The sequence below is a fragment of the Caretta caretta genome, chromosome 8, assembly GCF_965140235.1.
Source record: "Caretta caretta isolate rCarCar2 chromosome 8, rCarCar1.hap1, whole genome shotgun sequence".
Lineage (NCBI taxonomy): Eukaryota > Metazoa > Chordata > Testudines > Cheloniidae > Caretta > Caretta caretta.
In genome coordinates this window covers 69,773,975-69,789,227 of record NC_134213.1, presented here as the reverse complement: position 1 = coordinate 69,789,227, position 15,253 = coordinate 69,773,975, and the positions used below count along the sequence as shown (strand labels likewise).

The 15,253-nt window shown below is 39.4% G+C and overlaps 1 protein-coding gene across 3 annotated transcripts in view; it reads right to left on the bottom strand.

The window, feature by feature from the left end:
• COL11A1 (collagen type XI alpha 1 chain) overlaps positions 1 to 15,253 on the bottom strand; it is a 234,301-nt gene that overhangs the window by 156,626 nt on the left and 62,422 nt on the right. Inside the window, exons 6-8 of one of the 3 annotated variants that reach the window (XM_075131591.1) lie at positions 5,539 to 5,691; positions 5,239 to 5,349; positions 2,405 to 2,659 (exon numbers count right to left, since the gene is read on the bottom strand). In XM_075131591.1, coding sequence (XP_074987692.1) covers positions 2,405 to 2,659; positions 5,239 to 5,349; positions 5,539 to 5,691 — 519 coding nt within the window. Of the gene's footprint in view, positions 1 to 2,404; positions 2,660 to 5,238; positions 5,350 to 5,538; positions 5,692 to 5,963; positions 6,081 to 15,253 lie in introns of all 3 variants that reach the window. The other 2 variants (XM_048861614.2, XM_075131590.1) reach the window with 2 other exon arrangements.

Genomic DNA, 15,253 nt, shown 5'->3' with positions numbered 1-15,253 from the left:
TCCCTCACTCTCACAGATCTTGGGAGACAGACCAGTCCTTGCTTACAGACAGCCCTCCAACCTGAAGCAAATACTCTCCAGCATCCACACACCACACAACAAAAACACTAACCCAGGAACCTAGTCTTGCAACAAAGCCCGATGCCAACTCTGTCCACATGTTTATTCAAGTGACGCCATCATAAGATCTAATCACATTAGCCACGCCATCAGGGGCTTGTTCACCTGCACATCTACCAATGTGATATATGCCATCATGTGCCAGCAATGCCCCTCTGCCATGTACATTGGCCAAACCATACAGTCTCTACGCAAAAGAATAAATGGACACAAATCTGACATCAGGAATCATAACATTCAAAAACCGGTAGGAGAACACTTCAACCCTCTGACTATTCAGTAAAAGACTTAAGGGTGGCAATTTTGCAACAAAAAGCTTCAAAAACAGACTGCAACGAGAAATTGCTGAGCTTGAATTAATATGCAAACTAGATACCATTAACTTGGGTTTGAATAGAGACTGGGAGTGGCTGGGTCAGTACACATATTGAATCTATTTTCCCATGTTAACTATTCTCATACCTTCTTGTCAACTGTCTAAATGGGCCATCTTGATTTTCACTATAAAAGTTTTTTTCTCCTGCTGATAATAGCTCATCGTAATTAATTAGCCTCTTACTCCACCTTTTCATGTTCTCTGTATGTATCTATCTATCTTCTTATTATATGTTCCATTCTATGCATCCGATGAAGTGGGCTGTAGCCCACGAAAACTTGTGCTCCAATAAATTTGTTAATCTCTAAGGTGCCACAAGTACTCCTGTTCTTTTTGCGAATAGAGACTAACACAACTGCTACTCTGAAACCTGTCATTAACATTAAAGGGATTCATATATAGGTATCATTAATGTTTATGGAGGTTAAAAGAAAAAATCATTTATAACAGCAGAATATACCTCAATTTTGAGAATACAGAAGGGACATATTTTTCTCATTCACTTTTACACTGGTAGTTAAGATATTTCTAGTTCATGGTATTACTCATGATCTGGGGAGTGGGAGGGGGGCGGGTGGCTATGTGCTCAGCCTAGAAGTCTGCTAGGTGAGGCTGGGAGTTTTCTAATGAGACTCTAGCCTGCCATTCTTTGATCCCTAATCCCATTAGGATCCCCTGACAAGGGGGCAGGGCTAACTCAAGGAGAACCTGGGTTTAAAAAGCCAGATCCTAAGCAACCAGAGGAGCTAGCATCCAGGAGCGGCAAACAGGGGAGTTTTGCGAGGGAGTTCTGCCTCAGTGTGTCACCATCTGTGTCAGGAGGATGATAAATCCAAACTCATATCACAGAGGCATCGATAAGATTTATTTACAAATACAACTACCACTGCATGGTTGAGAGAGGAGCAAAGGAGCAGTAAATGGGACATAAAAGCCTGGTCCTGAAGGTTAGTGGGGAGAAGCAACTTCATGGCATGTCCCGTCATGTCCTAGGTAACCTCCTGCTTGAGTTTATGTGCGGAATACCAGGACAGGTGCAGAGCAAACACTGTACTCAAAATGCTCTCCTTCTACCACATGCAGGGGCTACCCAATCAGAAATCCAAATGGGAGTATTAGTTCCCTTTCCATGTTGTACCCTCCTGGGAGAAATGGGCAGTTTGCTACACTGAAGGAAATGGTAAAGGCAATACATACTAAACAAATGGTTCTGTTTGGGAGAGAAGAGGCACTATACAGCAGCAAAGAAGAGAAGGTCAACCCTGAGCATGATTCACAGGATCCACAGGATCATCCTGCTTTCCTATTGTATCCTCGGGAAACATGGAGTTGGCAGGCCATGAACCCAACCCTATCTGCAAGGCTATGGCTCTATCCCTTTTGAGGGATGTATCAGCGAGTAACACTGCAGGGTTCTCCCACGCAGGGTTCTCCCACACAGGGTTCTGGCCTTCGCTTTCCCACTGTCATGGATTTTTTCACTGATGGGGAGCAGACACTCATACGCATTTAAACAAATATTTAGCATAATAAAGCATATTAGCTCAAAAACACTTATTTCATCATATAAAATGAATGAAAGTGATTATAATTCATGTACTTATACCCAGTAAGTAGGACTTCCATTGTTTTCCAGCTTTAGCACAACAAATAAGAATTTCATTTGTTTCATGAGTTTTCCTTAGACATCCCAGAGGAGAAAACAGAAGAAGGTTCAGTAATTTAAATGAAAATAAAAGTTTGATCCAAAGCCCACTGAAGGTGATGGGGGTCTTCCAATTGCCTTCAAAGGGCTTTCGATCAGGCTCTATATTCTCCAATAACTGACAGGAAAATCTAAACAATTGTAAAAGAATTGCTAACTTCAATCAATCTAATACTACCACATTTTGCCTGTGACCAACTTACACTTGTTTCCGTGATATCAGTCTCTGCCGGAACACCTGGACCAAATTCCTCGTTAGTGGGATTGGTTGGTTTCTCTTCATATTCTTTATATTCATAAAAGTCATATTCGCCTAATTCTCCATCTACCAGAAGATCAGATTCACTGAGGTCTACTCCTCTGCTTCCATATTCAGTATCCTCAGTTTTTTTATGTTCTGAATCATAATCCTCTCCAGTTAGGTATTCTTCAGCAAATATGTCTTCAACAGGATTATGCTATTCATATATGCAGCAAAGTTTCAGGGAATAGGAGGAATATGTGGGTTACTGTTAGTAAAGCAATGTATGCATTTGGAGATTGACAGTGACGACTTGTCTAAAAGAAGACAGAACAGTAGAAAAACAGCATGACATCTTTTAATTAGATTCTGAAGAACTGGGAAACCAGCCTTTCAAATTAATTAAAAGATCATTCTATGCACATGAGTATGTACAAAGAAGTAATGCATTCATACACTTTATTGGCATTTTTTCTCCAAAACATTGAATCTATTACTGCATATGCAATACACTATGTGCATTTGCTCACTCAGTGTTACTTCTATGCCAAATACATCTAAGTTTCCTTGCTTGGTTTCACATGTTTAATGTCAAACATTTATTAATCATGTGGAGTACAATTAAACACATGTATCCCAATAAGCTGTGAACTAATTTACACTTGTTTAAATAATATCATTCTAATTTGTAATGTGCAGGAAAGGCAAGCATTTCTTCGGTCATGTACAGCATTCTTGACTATTTCTGTCAATAAATAACAGTGCCAAGCTAAATGTTTCAACGTTTTCCCCCCTTCTAATGATTTTGCACCATTTCTGTCACCCACACAAGTCTGGGCTCACATTTATTTTCCATTGCAGTTTATATATACATTTTGGCTCAATCCAGATGCCAACTGCAAAACTCATAGAAAATGAAGTTGAAAATTTTTGAAAGTTTCCTTCCACAGTTATGAAAACAGTATAAAAACCAAGCAATCAACTTATAAGCACCAAAGCTTTTTAGATAGCATCTTATCTCAGATGTACAAAGCAAATTGGAAAAAGAATATGGATTTTTATAAGACTCTTGGAAGGAAGGTTTTGAAAGGATCAGGGCCAAAATATTGCACATATCAGCCATATGTCCTGGAACATTACACAGAGGTGAATTGATTTGTCCTCAAACAGTGCATCTGAAATCATTAACAATATATTGGTCCAATCACGATGGCATGGAAATAGATGGCAATTAAAACAGAAGGCCAGATTCTGATTTCATATCAAATTAACTAACTACAATATAGTTATTTCTGATTTACATCAGTATAGATCAGAATCAGTCCATCATTTTTGGAAATCAAATACTTCTTTGCTTATGTGTGAAGAGCTGAGATCAGAGTTCTGGGTCAAATTCTGCCTTTATGTAAACTACCTGAACGCAGCTCCCACTGAAGAAAAATTTGAGCATTTTGAGTGGTTCTCGCTACAATAATGATATTGCATTATTGGCTAAACCATTGTAAATAATGCTGGGAGTTTATCCAGCTCCCTCCAAAGTCTGATGTTGTTGATGTCATCAACTGTTGCAAGATAATCATGAAACCCTAGAATTCAGGTTTTGACTGTAGAAAGTCTTGTTGTTTACATTTAATTCCTAAGATGAGCAAGATGGAAGTAATGAAATCAATTTGCGTTTTTTCTTGTTCTTCATCAAGTTATTAAAATGTGTTGAACTGTTGGGCAGCTGTTTTCTAGTTCCAAACCTGGAAAGAAGATGCTGAGCAATTTCAGCATTTCCTTTCACATTCACATTGAATGAGCCACGATTGTAGCTTTAGAAAAAGAGTTGAGTAGATTTGTACATCTTTTCAAGCATTACATGTTCATTCTGAAAGGACTATGTAAAAGAAAACTTTAAATTTTTTTTTTACCATAATAAGCCATCACTTTACTTAATGTTACTTTAAAATAATGAAATAACATTCAGGCTTTTGGCTGTGGCTGTCTAAAAGCATTCATTTTAGCAGGGTTTGTTATCGTCATTTGATTTTTTTCATACACATAGCTCAAAGATATAAGTATTGACAAAAAACAAGCAAGTAATGTCCTGAATGAATATAGCCTTCACAGCATGCAAAGGATTTGTTTGTTCTTCTTTGTTCCTTGTTAAAGGAAATGATGGCTTTTAACTTGTTTCAATATGCTGCTATTTGCATGAAGGAAAATATTTACTTTCAAAAATTTCAACTGGCTGAATATCAAAATAAGCAGTTTTAAGCAACAGCAAACTAGTGGTTAGTTTCCCTCTTTGCTTGGGTTCAGTATTAAAATTGTAAGAGAACTTTCGGGGTCCAGCATATATTTTTCATGTAGGGATTGATCCACCACAGCAGAGGTGCAGAATTTTGAGCATATAAGTGTTAAGTAAAAAGCAAAGAGCAGGATGGAGAGAATGGGAATCTGTTCCTGCTGTAAAGAGAGTAATTCTTTGCTACTCCTGCTGGGTAACAGGCATAAGGCCCAAAAGGTCATGTAGCTAAGTGCCTCATTTGTTGTCAGAGGATTGTACAGCATTTACTTGAGCAAACTAGAGTCAACTGGAGTTTTGCCCAAGAAAATACTGTAAGTTTTGAGCCTAGTTGTGCATTGTTTAAGTCCCATCAATGAAAGTTACCCAGAGGCACACAGTGAGAAGAGAAGTTTTCTCTTTCTTGTTCTTCCTTTTGTAAAAACAGAGAGTGATTGTGATGTGTTAGCTATTAAAACTTGATTTGTGGAGTATCTTTGCCTGTACTTTTCCCCAATCCTCATTACCTCATTAGCTTCAGTTGTTTGCCTGGGAGCCACAGTCTGGGAACTCTCTGAAATCCCATAGTCAGTTTCAGTCACGCTGTACTCTTCTTGAAATTCATCAACAATATTGGCCTATGTTAAAAAGAAAATACATTATTAAAAATGTAGAAAAAGGCAAATATTCAGCAGGAATCACTATTTAATCAGGTTATGGTATTAGCCGCAGATGTATTCATCTAGTGGGGTTAGGGCTATTTATGTCTCATGATCAGAGATCTTCCAGTCTTGGCCTGGGAAAGATCTTGATTATTTCTTTGCTACCTTTACCCCTAGTTTGCCTTTTGCTGCTGCCTGGTAACTTTTCTTCTTCTTGGATGCAAAATTTTCAGATTTTTTTGTTGTGGCCTTTGTGGGTTTTTCCTTTGAGTTGGGGGCCACTGTCCTCTTCTTCTTTTTGGCTTTGGCTTTCTTTTTCTGAAAAATGTGGTGAAAGATGGAATGGAAAACATAAATAAAATGGAAAAGAAATGCATAAAGCATGAATGAGGGAAAGGGAAGCAAAGGAAAAATGAATGCTGTAAGTCATGAGGCCTTCCATTGCTAAGTGAAAACAAATGTTATGGATACACAGGAAAGGAGTGAGTGAAAGGAATACGATAAGTTTGACAAACGGATGACACAAAATGACAAACCACACAACAGAGGACAGCAGGACACTGCACAACAAATGGACCAGATTTTGTTACCTCTGTTTGTGCTATTGTCTCCTTGAATAGTGGGGGTCCCTCTGTTACAGTGTCAGTCTCTTTATAATCTGCTTCCCCATACTCATAGTCATATTCGATTAAATCTTCAGTTGCGTACTACATTACAAATGGAAAAATATCAGGCATTTCTATATTAGTGGCAGCAAACTATATTAGCAATATTGGAAAGCATCTTAACCTTTACTTGAGAGTAAAGTTTAAGGGGATTAAGGCAGCATGAATAATTCAACATAGTTATTCATTGAAAAAGCACTCATTAGCAAGAATTCTTATTTTCTTTTTTATAATACAATTCAAAAGTAATGAAAAAGCAAGTACTGGTGACAGGAAAATGAATTCCTTTATTGGGCTGCGCAGAATAGTCAGCTATAATTTGGATTATGGGGAGTTCCCCACTGTCATTTGAACCATATTTTTGTATATCATTTTACATACAAATAACGTAATAGAAAACTCTCTCTCCACATCTCTCTACCTGGACTCCTCTCCCTACATGCCCTCTGCAAAGAAGCATCTTATTTCCACAAACTGTGATTTCTAGAAATGGTGTTCCATTTCCACTACTGAATTGTCGCGTCCTGAAGAATAACATCTGGAAAAGCTGGACTTTCTGAAATGGTAACCAGAACTGCCAGGGACATGACAGTGGCACACCTTAAGTATCCTGAATAAGAAAACAGCTAACTTCCTACTCAGGTGAGAGGCCTCTACCCTGAAAACTACCCGACGCCTGCATGGATATGCAGTATGTGGGGGAAGGTACAAGTACACCTCCTCGACTCCCTGCACACCTGGCAGCCATAGCTGCAGTCCCTGCACTTCTCTGAGGCCAAATTCCGCAACTGGATAGTGCCGCTCGCAGCACTAGCCATACCAAATAGGACAGTGGAGTGGAAGGTGAGCTGGTAAGTAACATACATTTCACACGTTTAAAGGGAGCAGCAATGGATATGCTCCTCTTGTATGCTGAGGAGCTCCCCAGTGCTCTCGATGTCAGCTGGTGCCTTATAGTCACAATTAAATTCAAAGACACGGAATCTTAACTAGTGTAAATTGTTGCGGCTCCACTGATTTAAATGAAGCTACAACAATTTATATCAGAATTTTTCCCAAAGATTTTAAAAGAGCAATTAGGTTTAGAATTAGTTCTTGTAGTGGTGTGACCATGAACCTAGGAGCGAGGAATTCCTGGCTCTGCCACTAACTCGCTGGGCCAGATCATCAGATGTAATAGAGAGCACAGCTGAGGAAAGAAGCAGGCTTCATTAAACTACCTTTGCATTCCCTTGTGCCTGGAATGGGTTTGCCCTATGCAGTAAATTAGAGCAGCCTCCAGGCTACTAAAAACCCTGTGAGGTTGTAATACCCCCTTGGAACTGTTATACTGAATAGGGGCTACCAAAGTACAACATGCTCCAGCCACACCTCCGCTCCTCTCAATATGATCCTTATTTTAGAGAGTCAGGAGTGGGTGACAGAGCTCGAGAACCCACAGTTGTCCAGTCAGGGCCACGTTCTGGACTCTTTGCTACACGAGAGCAGTGCAAAGGGGATGAAGATGTAGCTAGGATCTGCATAACTGCATGGCCTTAGTAGTGTCATTTAGAGGAAAACTTTCCAAGGCTCCCAGTGAGAATTTGGCACCTCACTGCCCTTTGTGCCTTTAAAATCTCTTTTTTACTCTTCCTGTGTCACAGTGTCCCCATCCGTAAAATGAAGCGCATATTCACCGATCTCAGTGGATTGCTGAGTTTAATTAATTATATTTATAAAGGGTTTTAAAGATTTATAGGAGTGATAAATACCATTATCATTAAGGAATGTATTGAGACTTTAGGAGAAATTGTTGGCAGGACTAAAACTATAGTGTCTGTGTTCCAAAAAAAGTTACATTATTTGGCCCAAGATGCTGGTTTACCATCTTATGCTGGCCAGACACCTTGGTATAGTTATCTTTCTTACACTTGAAGACATTTTAATTAGAAGAAAATATAGAGAACAGACTCTTCTTCTTCTCCAATAGTATGGAACTGATCCTAAAAGGTCCTGAGCCCCTACAATCCCCTTTGACTTGACTTTTGCCATTTCATCCCTGCCACAATCCTAACTATTCACTGGGGCTTAAACAAAATGTGTGATGTTCTATTACAATCACCAATTTTGTTACTGATATCTATACATTTTGAAATCAAAATTAACACCACTTTGAAGTCTCTTGCTTTTTCATGAAATGAAATTATTGCAGTGATAGTTTGCATCTATAAAAAGAAAATATAGATTTCCCTTAATAATTAGGCAATTTGTTACTGAATGGAATAGATGGCTGTTTCAATAGAGGAAAAAAACAAACACCTGTTATATATTTATATGATATATTGATAGGTATAATTGGAGCATATTTTTAATCTCACAAAACTATATTTCATATTTATGAAGAGCACTTTTGAACATACAGCATTGATTTAGTTAGGCCATGAATGTGACTTAAAATTGTTATAACCTGGTGTAGAATGTCCTCTCTGTGAAACAGTTTTGTCTTTTTAATCTGCCAATTTGTCAATGAGACTTACATTATCTGAGGTAAACCATGCTTTGATTATCTCAAGTGAATACTCCTACTGATGTCAGATACCATTTCAGAAAGTCCAGCCTTTGCATAGGTTAGGCAATCAGAATTTGACTTTATTTATATAGTACAGAACAGGCACCATTTTAGACTAGTGCATGTAAAGTATGTGTGCTTATTCTTCCCCAGTTGCCTTTGAGTTAGGGCCCAATCCAATTCCCAGCAAAATAAATGGAAAGACTTCAACTTGCAGAAGAGATTGCAGAAGTCTGCACATCCCAGAGGTCAACCATGATGGTGCTACTTTTGTACAGATAAGGAAGTAATCAAAGGCAGTTGTTTGGGCTCCAGCAGCTCTGGAAACACAGACAGACACAATGTATTCCTAATGAAGAACAAAACTGATGAATCAGAAAGGAAATTGTATTTTGAAGTGTCTAGGAGGCAATTAATAACCACATAAAATAAAAAAAATAAAAACTGCATCAAAAGAGCCCTTTTAAAATATCAATGGAACATAAATACATAAAAATGATTTGTTCGTTTTCTGCCAGTGGGTCCTTGGCAACTGTACTGATATGGAAGAAAAAGGTTCTGTTTTCAAGGGAAAGTAATACCTGAAACTAAGCCACCCCGACAGGCCAGCCAGAGAGAATCAATCATATACATTTAAACGCTTCTGCAGCCAAACAAAATGGGTCAAATCCATCCTGATGTAATTTCCATTGAAGCCAATAGTGTTACACCAGGGATGAATTATGTTACATGGTATTCATCCAAAATACAAAGGGACAGGTAAACAAAGACATTTAAGGAAAGTAATATTTCATTAATGGGAATTTGAAAGAAAAACAAATACTACTGTGAGTGCGTTCATTTTAATAATTGTCCAAAGGAAATATATTAACTCTCTGAAATAAGCATCACAATGAAATAGAGAAGTAGTAAACAATAACATTGCAGTGAAATGGAAAGGTAGCAAGCAAATAGCTCTCACTTCTGTATTCATTTTGCACTTTTAACCATTCAAATATAATTGTGTTTTGCTTAGTATTATAATTAACTTACAAATGTCAATACGATTGCATTTCTGAAGGTAAAGCTATGCAGGCCTGTGCCAACTATGTGGTTAATAAAATTACAAGAGCGGGTTAGAGAACGTTCTTCATAGGCCACAAACTCAAAAGAAATTTTGACTGGGGGAAAACAATCAGCGCCAAGTATGTTAGTGTAAAAAAAGGAGCGTGGTGAGCAAATTGTAAATTGTGCCAGAGGCGCAGTTTGAAAAGCCAGACATTTATGAATGAGAACTAGAAAATGCACACACACAAAAGCATGGATATGTGGAGGGCTTTGTTGCATCACGCACAATCAACTGGGAAATATTTTACTTTTTCAGGTTTATGTTTTATTCCTTTCTACTAATGAAAATGAAACCTTCCTTAAATATGCTCTACTCTCAAAACGACAGAGGCACATTTGGTCTTCCATGGCTATGCAGGCTCACAAACCAGAAAGTACATAGGTAAATGAGAAATGTGGGGTGCAAGTTTTCCTCCCTGGTGCAGGTTACCCCCAAGCCCATGGAGATGCCTGTCTGTATGCTTTTTGTGATATTACGGAGCCTCAGAAGGGCATTCTGGAGTGGGGGCTACATGTCAGGAGATGTGGTCAACATGTGGCACACATTAAATTAGATTGTGGCTAGCCCTTATACAGGACGGCTAGTGGGAGAATTCAGTGACTCTACCCTTCTCGCCTTGCACACAGCTGCTTCCCCTGTACAACTCTGGGGGTGCACACTACACAACCAGTGGAGGGAAGCATGCCTTCTCCCCACTACACAGAGCCAGCTACACCAACAGCCACAAACTGCACCATCTTAAAGGGATGTGCCCCATCTAAAAGTGATGCTCCCTGAGGCACAATCCCTCCCTGTGCTCCCCCAGGAAAGTGTGTCTCTGCACCACCTCCTATTAAAGATGCACCTTAAAGATATGATTTCCCCAAAGAATGCCCTTTGCCCACCAATGGAAACTACAACTTACTTAGCAAGAGATGACAGGTGCCTGTTGAGAGTGTGCGGGGCACAATTTAAAGGTCCCCCCCAACAGCTTGAGTCATGCCTCCACAGGCATGTCCCCCTCTTACCCCCAGTGGCCCCTACTTGCAGCTCCCACATATTAGCTCTGCGGGGAGGGACAGCAGCAAAAGCACCAGCTCTCCCTGAAGCTCCCAGCTGCTTGCTGCTTCCTATCCCCATGGCCACAGCTCCCAGCTTGCCAGCTACACCAGCTGCCTTGCAGGGAGGGGGCCCGGCATCCCCCACATGTCACCTGTCCTAATTTTGGGTGCCTCAATTTCTGAGCGCTCAGTTTCTAATACCGGGGCCTGATTTTTATTTCCAACTAACATCAACTGGAGGTGTGGGTATACTGCATATCTGGAAGATCTGGCACTGTATGTCTCAATTTGGACACCAGAAATCAAAGTATACTTAGTTAGTGGCTACCTTCGAAAATGCAGGCCCAAGTCGCCAGAATTTCATATTGCATCATCAGTGAAAGCCTGGGCAAAGGGATGTCCCTTCCAATTCTTTTTAAACGTAGTCAGATTTGTACTTAAATGTGTTTGTGGTGAGAGCACTTTTCAAAGGTTTTGTCCAAAAACTGAGAATTCCCGTTTGTCACATCCTACAAGTTTCACACTTGGTACCTATTGTTCCACCATTCTAGAAAAGCAGAAGTTACCCATACATAGATAGATCACAGATACAGATGTAGCCTTTAGGTAATCTAGGCCTATGCTATTTAGGATATATAGATTGTGATCTGTACCCTGAATTTAATCTGGGAGGTTATTGGCAGCCACCACGGAAAGTGAGCCAGAGATGTGATAGGCTATTGCTGGCACAGTTTAGTTAGATGGCAGGCAGCTGTCTTCTGGACCAACTGGAGCTTCTCAGTGGCTTTTGTAGATAATCCCAGAGAAAGTCTATTGCAAAGGTCAGTCTTGGAGAGAATAAAGGTATGGATGACAACAATGAAGACTACATGAAAAGAAGGCCCAAAATGTTCTTTGCCAGCTATTCCAAAAGAAAGTTATTTCTGGTCAATGATGGAATCCAAGAGTCTAGAAGCATTAATGAATACTGATGATTGTGATTGTGGGTCACTTTGACAATGGTCAGGCAAATGCCCTCAATTTGTGAAGTGGCTATAAACTTCCCCATGTACAAAAAAACACCTGTCACAGCTGAGCAACTCACTTCCTTGTTGTCCACGTTGAGCTTTGTCACAGGTCTTTCAACTGTGGTGCACGTCGGGAAGGCCTGTCAAGGGTTACACTATATATGGGTCCGATGAAAGAAGAGACAGAGAGATGAGTTTCTCAGCACACCGGCAACCATGGAGTTTATTCAGTCCCATATTAATTATTATCATTATCTTCCCCAGTGATTTCACATGGATACTGAAAAGAGGGTAGTAGTGGTGTCTGAAGTGCAACTAGGACCACAAAATGAGACAACAGTTGGAGCTCAGTACAGGGTTTCAGATAATAGTAACAGACATTCCAAGCATAATGCAATTTTCTTTTGTTCTTTTCTCTTGCATTTTAAGACCACCAATAGTTACAGCACAGCTATTCTTGTAATGACTATTGCATATGGGTGTTTTCATAGAAGCCCAATGAAGAATAAAACCTGCTGTTCGTTGATGAGACAAAATCTTTCCATTATGACCTCATGCTTTCTTTACCAGAGCAAGCAGGGTGATTATATTACACAACCAGATTGTCATGCAGCTTCAGTTAAATAGATGCACTGTTTTCTTCATCAAATGAATGTAAGGGGCACCAGAACAGCAGCAGCAGGCAAGACAGATTCTGACTGTAGGAATGGCTTAAACATTCTGAGATGAACCTTACTTTAAAAATTGATTCTTCTACTGTCAGTCCAGAAATTACTTGGAAGTTTAAAAAAAATTTCTTATCAACTGTAAATTTTTGTAACTTTCATTTGTGAAAAAAAAACCAAAAACCCTTACAGCTGGTGACAGGGAACAATTAATAAAATGACCACAAATAAGGCAGGAGCCAAACAAAAAATGAGAGCTAGGAATCCGTATCATAGAACAAAATATTGCAATACAGTCAAAGTGAGATATCTCTAGAGAGTCAGTGAAGCCACCTACCTAGCTAAAGAGGAACAGAGATCTCTCTGAACAATTCAAGGAATATTAGCACTTTATAAAATGAAATAAAATAGTGAAAGGATGCCAACCAAAATGGGAGAATTTTTAAAAATCCAACAGACACAAGCATAGGTGGCAGCAGTTGTCACCCCTCAAACAGATGGGAAAAGTTCTAAACGTGATCTTCCTAAAAGACAATCTTTGCATCACCTTGCATAAGCAATGTGCATGGAGGAGATGAAGGTGCCATAAATAAGCAGATGACCATCAGTAGCTACCAAAATACTTACAATGTTTGTTAAGTCCGTTGCCTTAAAAAGAGACTCCAATAGTTTGTTCAGAATTAGAAAGTTTGTTATGTCTACCGCCTGCTAATTTAGTTAACTGTAGTTCTCCAAGTATGGATGAAGATCCTATGCTAGACATGAAAATTTGCCTCACCCTATTCCATGGAAAACCAGATCTTCTAATCATCAAAAGAGCTGAAAGAAGGTATACTAAAATAACAAGATAAAAAAGGGTGCCTGAAGTCTTCAAGACGGCATGAGTAGGTGCCATTTGCATCTTCGCTTCCATGCACATATCACTGAAAGCATACATTTCATTTCTTCCAAAAAACTCCATGAATTTCGGACAGGTCCAAAAGAAAGAAAGTAGAGCTCCCTTTTGGGAGCCATTTCTACAAGTCAGACAGTGAGATTTATTAGGCTGTGGAATAATCTTCCAAGGGAAGAAGTGAAACTCTCATGGCTGAGACCCTTGAAGACTAGTCTGGACAATTCACTAAAAAATATACTACAGGGACCAATCCAACATTGAGGAGGATGGAATGGATGGCTGGATAGGTCTTTTTCTTCTCTAATTTCAAAAGGTGGCTGTGGACAGTCTAATGTGATTTAGCTGGAATTGAATTTAATACATTTTTATTTAGGGTTTAGGGAAGATTTTGACAAAGGGCAGAGGATGAGATTTTCAAAGGTGTTTATTTGGAAGTTAGGGCCCAACTCACATTGAATTCCCAAGGGATTTGGGTGCCTAACTACCTTAGGCCCCCTTGAAAATATCAGGCAGAGATTTTTCTTTCTTCCCCTTTGACATAATCTGGTCCTAATATTTAATCTCTTCCTACCTGAAGTGTAGACTCAGTACAAAAGAGGTTCTCTCAATAAACAGTAAAGTCATTCAGTTATGTGTGAAATTTGCAGCACTAATATAGCACATGTCCTAGTTTGCTTGGTATCCTAAAGAAATGAGATCTTATTGGAAATTCTCTCTAAGGAGACTGGCATTATTTGGAATTTACTGCTGAAGTAACTTAATCTTATAACCCAATGTAGGACTAAAACATGAAATCATATCCAGCAGGTTTCGGTGAAATTAAAAACTTTTAAAAAACCACATACACCAGAGGATGTGTCTTTAGTATAAATGGCTAATTTGTCATAGGTGTGTCCACAAACACCCTTGTAATATCTCTGAATAGACTAGCTAGCCACTAGCCCCCTAATGTCTCACCATGCTGTACGATCCAAATGTTCTGCTGACACTGCATTAATCACTACACCCCTTCATAAGGAGTGTAATGTTTGTTAGGCTTCTAACGTGAGGGATGAGAAGTACAGAGAGCCCCCCTCTCTTTTCCACATCACCCTCACATGCTACAGAAACGCTTTCCTCTCTTTCTTTGCTTTTTTCCCTTATTTTGTCTTCTCTCAATAGGTAAGGATTCCCCCACTTCCCTAACCCCTCCCAGATGCCTCAGTGAAAGCCAGAAGGGAGGTTCCACGTAGTGAGCTGAGAGTCTCATGGCCTACCTCTACCCCAATACATTGTATGCCCATTTTCTAAGCTGTCTAGTGAGCACAGTATCAGCTTCATTTATTTCCCCCCAAAACAGAGCCCTTACCTAATGTCACCAAATATGCTGTGAACTCTCAAAAGCCCAACCTTCATCATCAAATATGGGCAGGAAACACAATGTCAGTATCTCAAGACAGAAGGATAAGGATACTTTCTGGTGGATATCAACAGTCCCAATAGTTTTATTAATGATGGGCCTGAAACAACCTGATTTTCTGTTTCAAATGAGATCTAGTTACTCCCCTTTGTTTAGAACTTCTAAGAACCAAAGCTGGAGCTCTGTATCTGTCCCATTCACTTAGTTTGCATTTGGTTATGGTCCATCTGGGAGATGCCGCTACAGACCCTCTTCACTTTGCATAATCAGGAAAAAAAATTCTGACAGAGGGGAAAACAGCTTCCGCATAGTTAGGGAAATTTACTCTGGTGTATACTTTATTGGCTTTATGACAACAGGACATCACTCGATACTCACCAAGTCTAAAAGTAAAAGATCCCTAATGCACCTACATTTCCAAGGTACCAAAAATGGCCAAAAGCATGTAGGGTAATCATCAAAAAGATGGTTGCAACAAACCAGCAGAAATTAATGTACACCTTATGAGCAGAAAAGAACAACCAATAGCAAAAAACAGATTAACAGGGAGTAT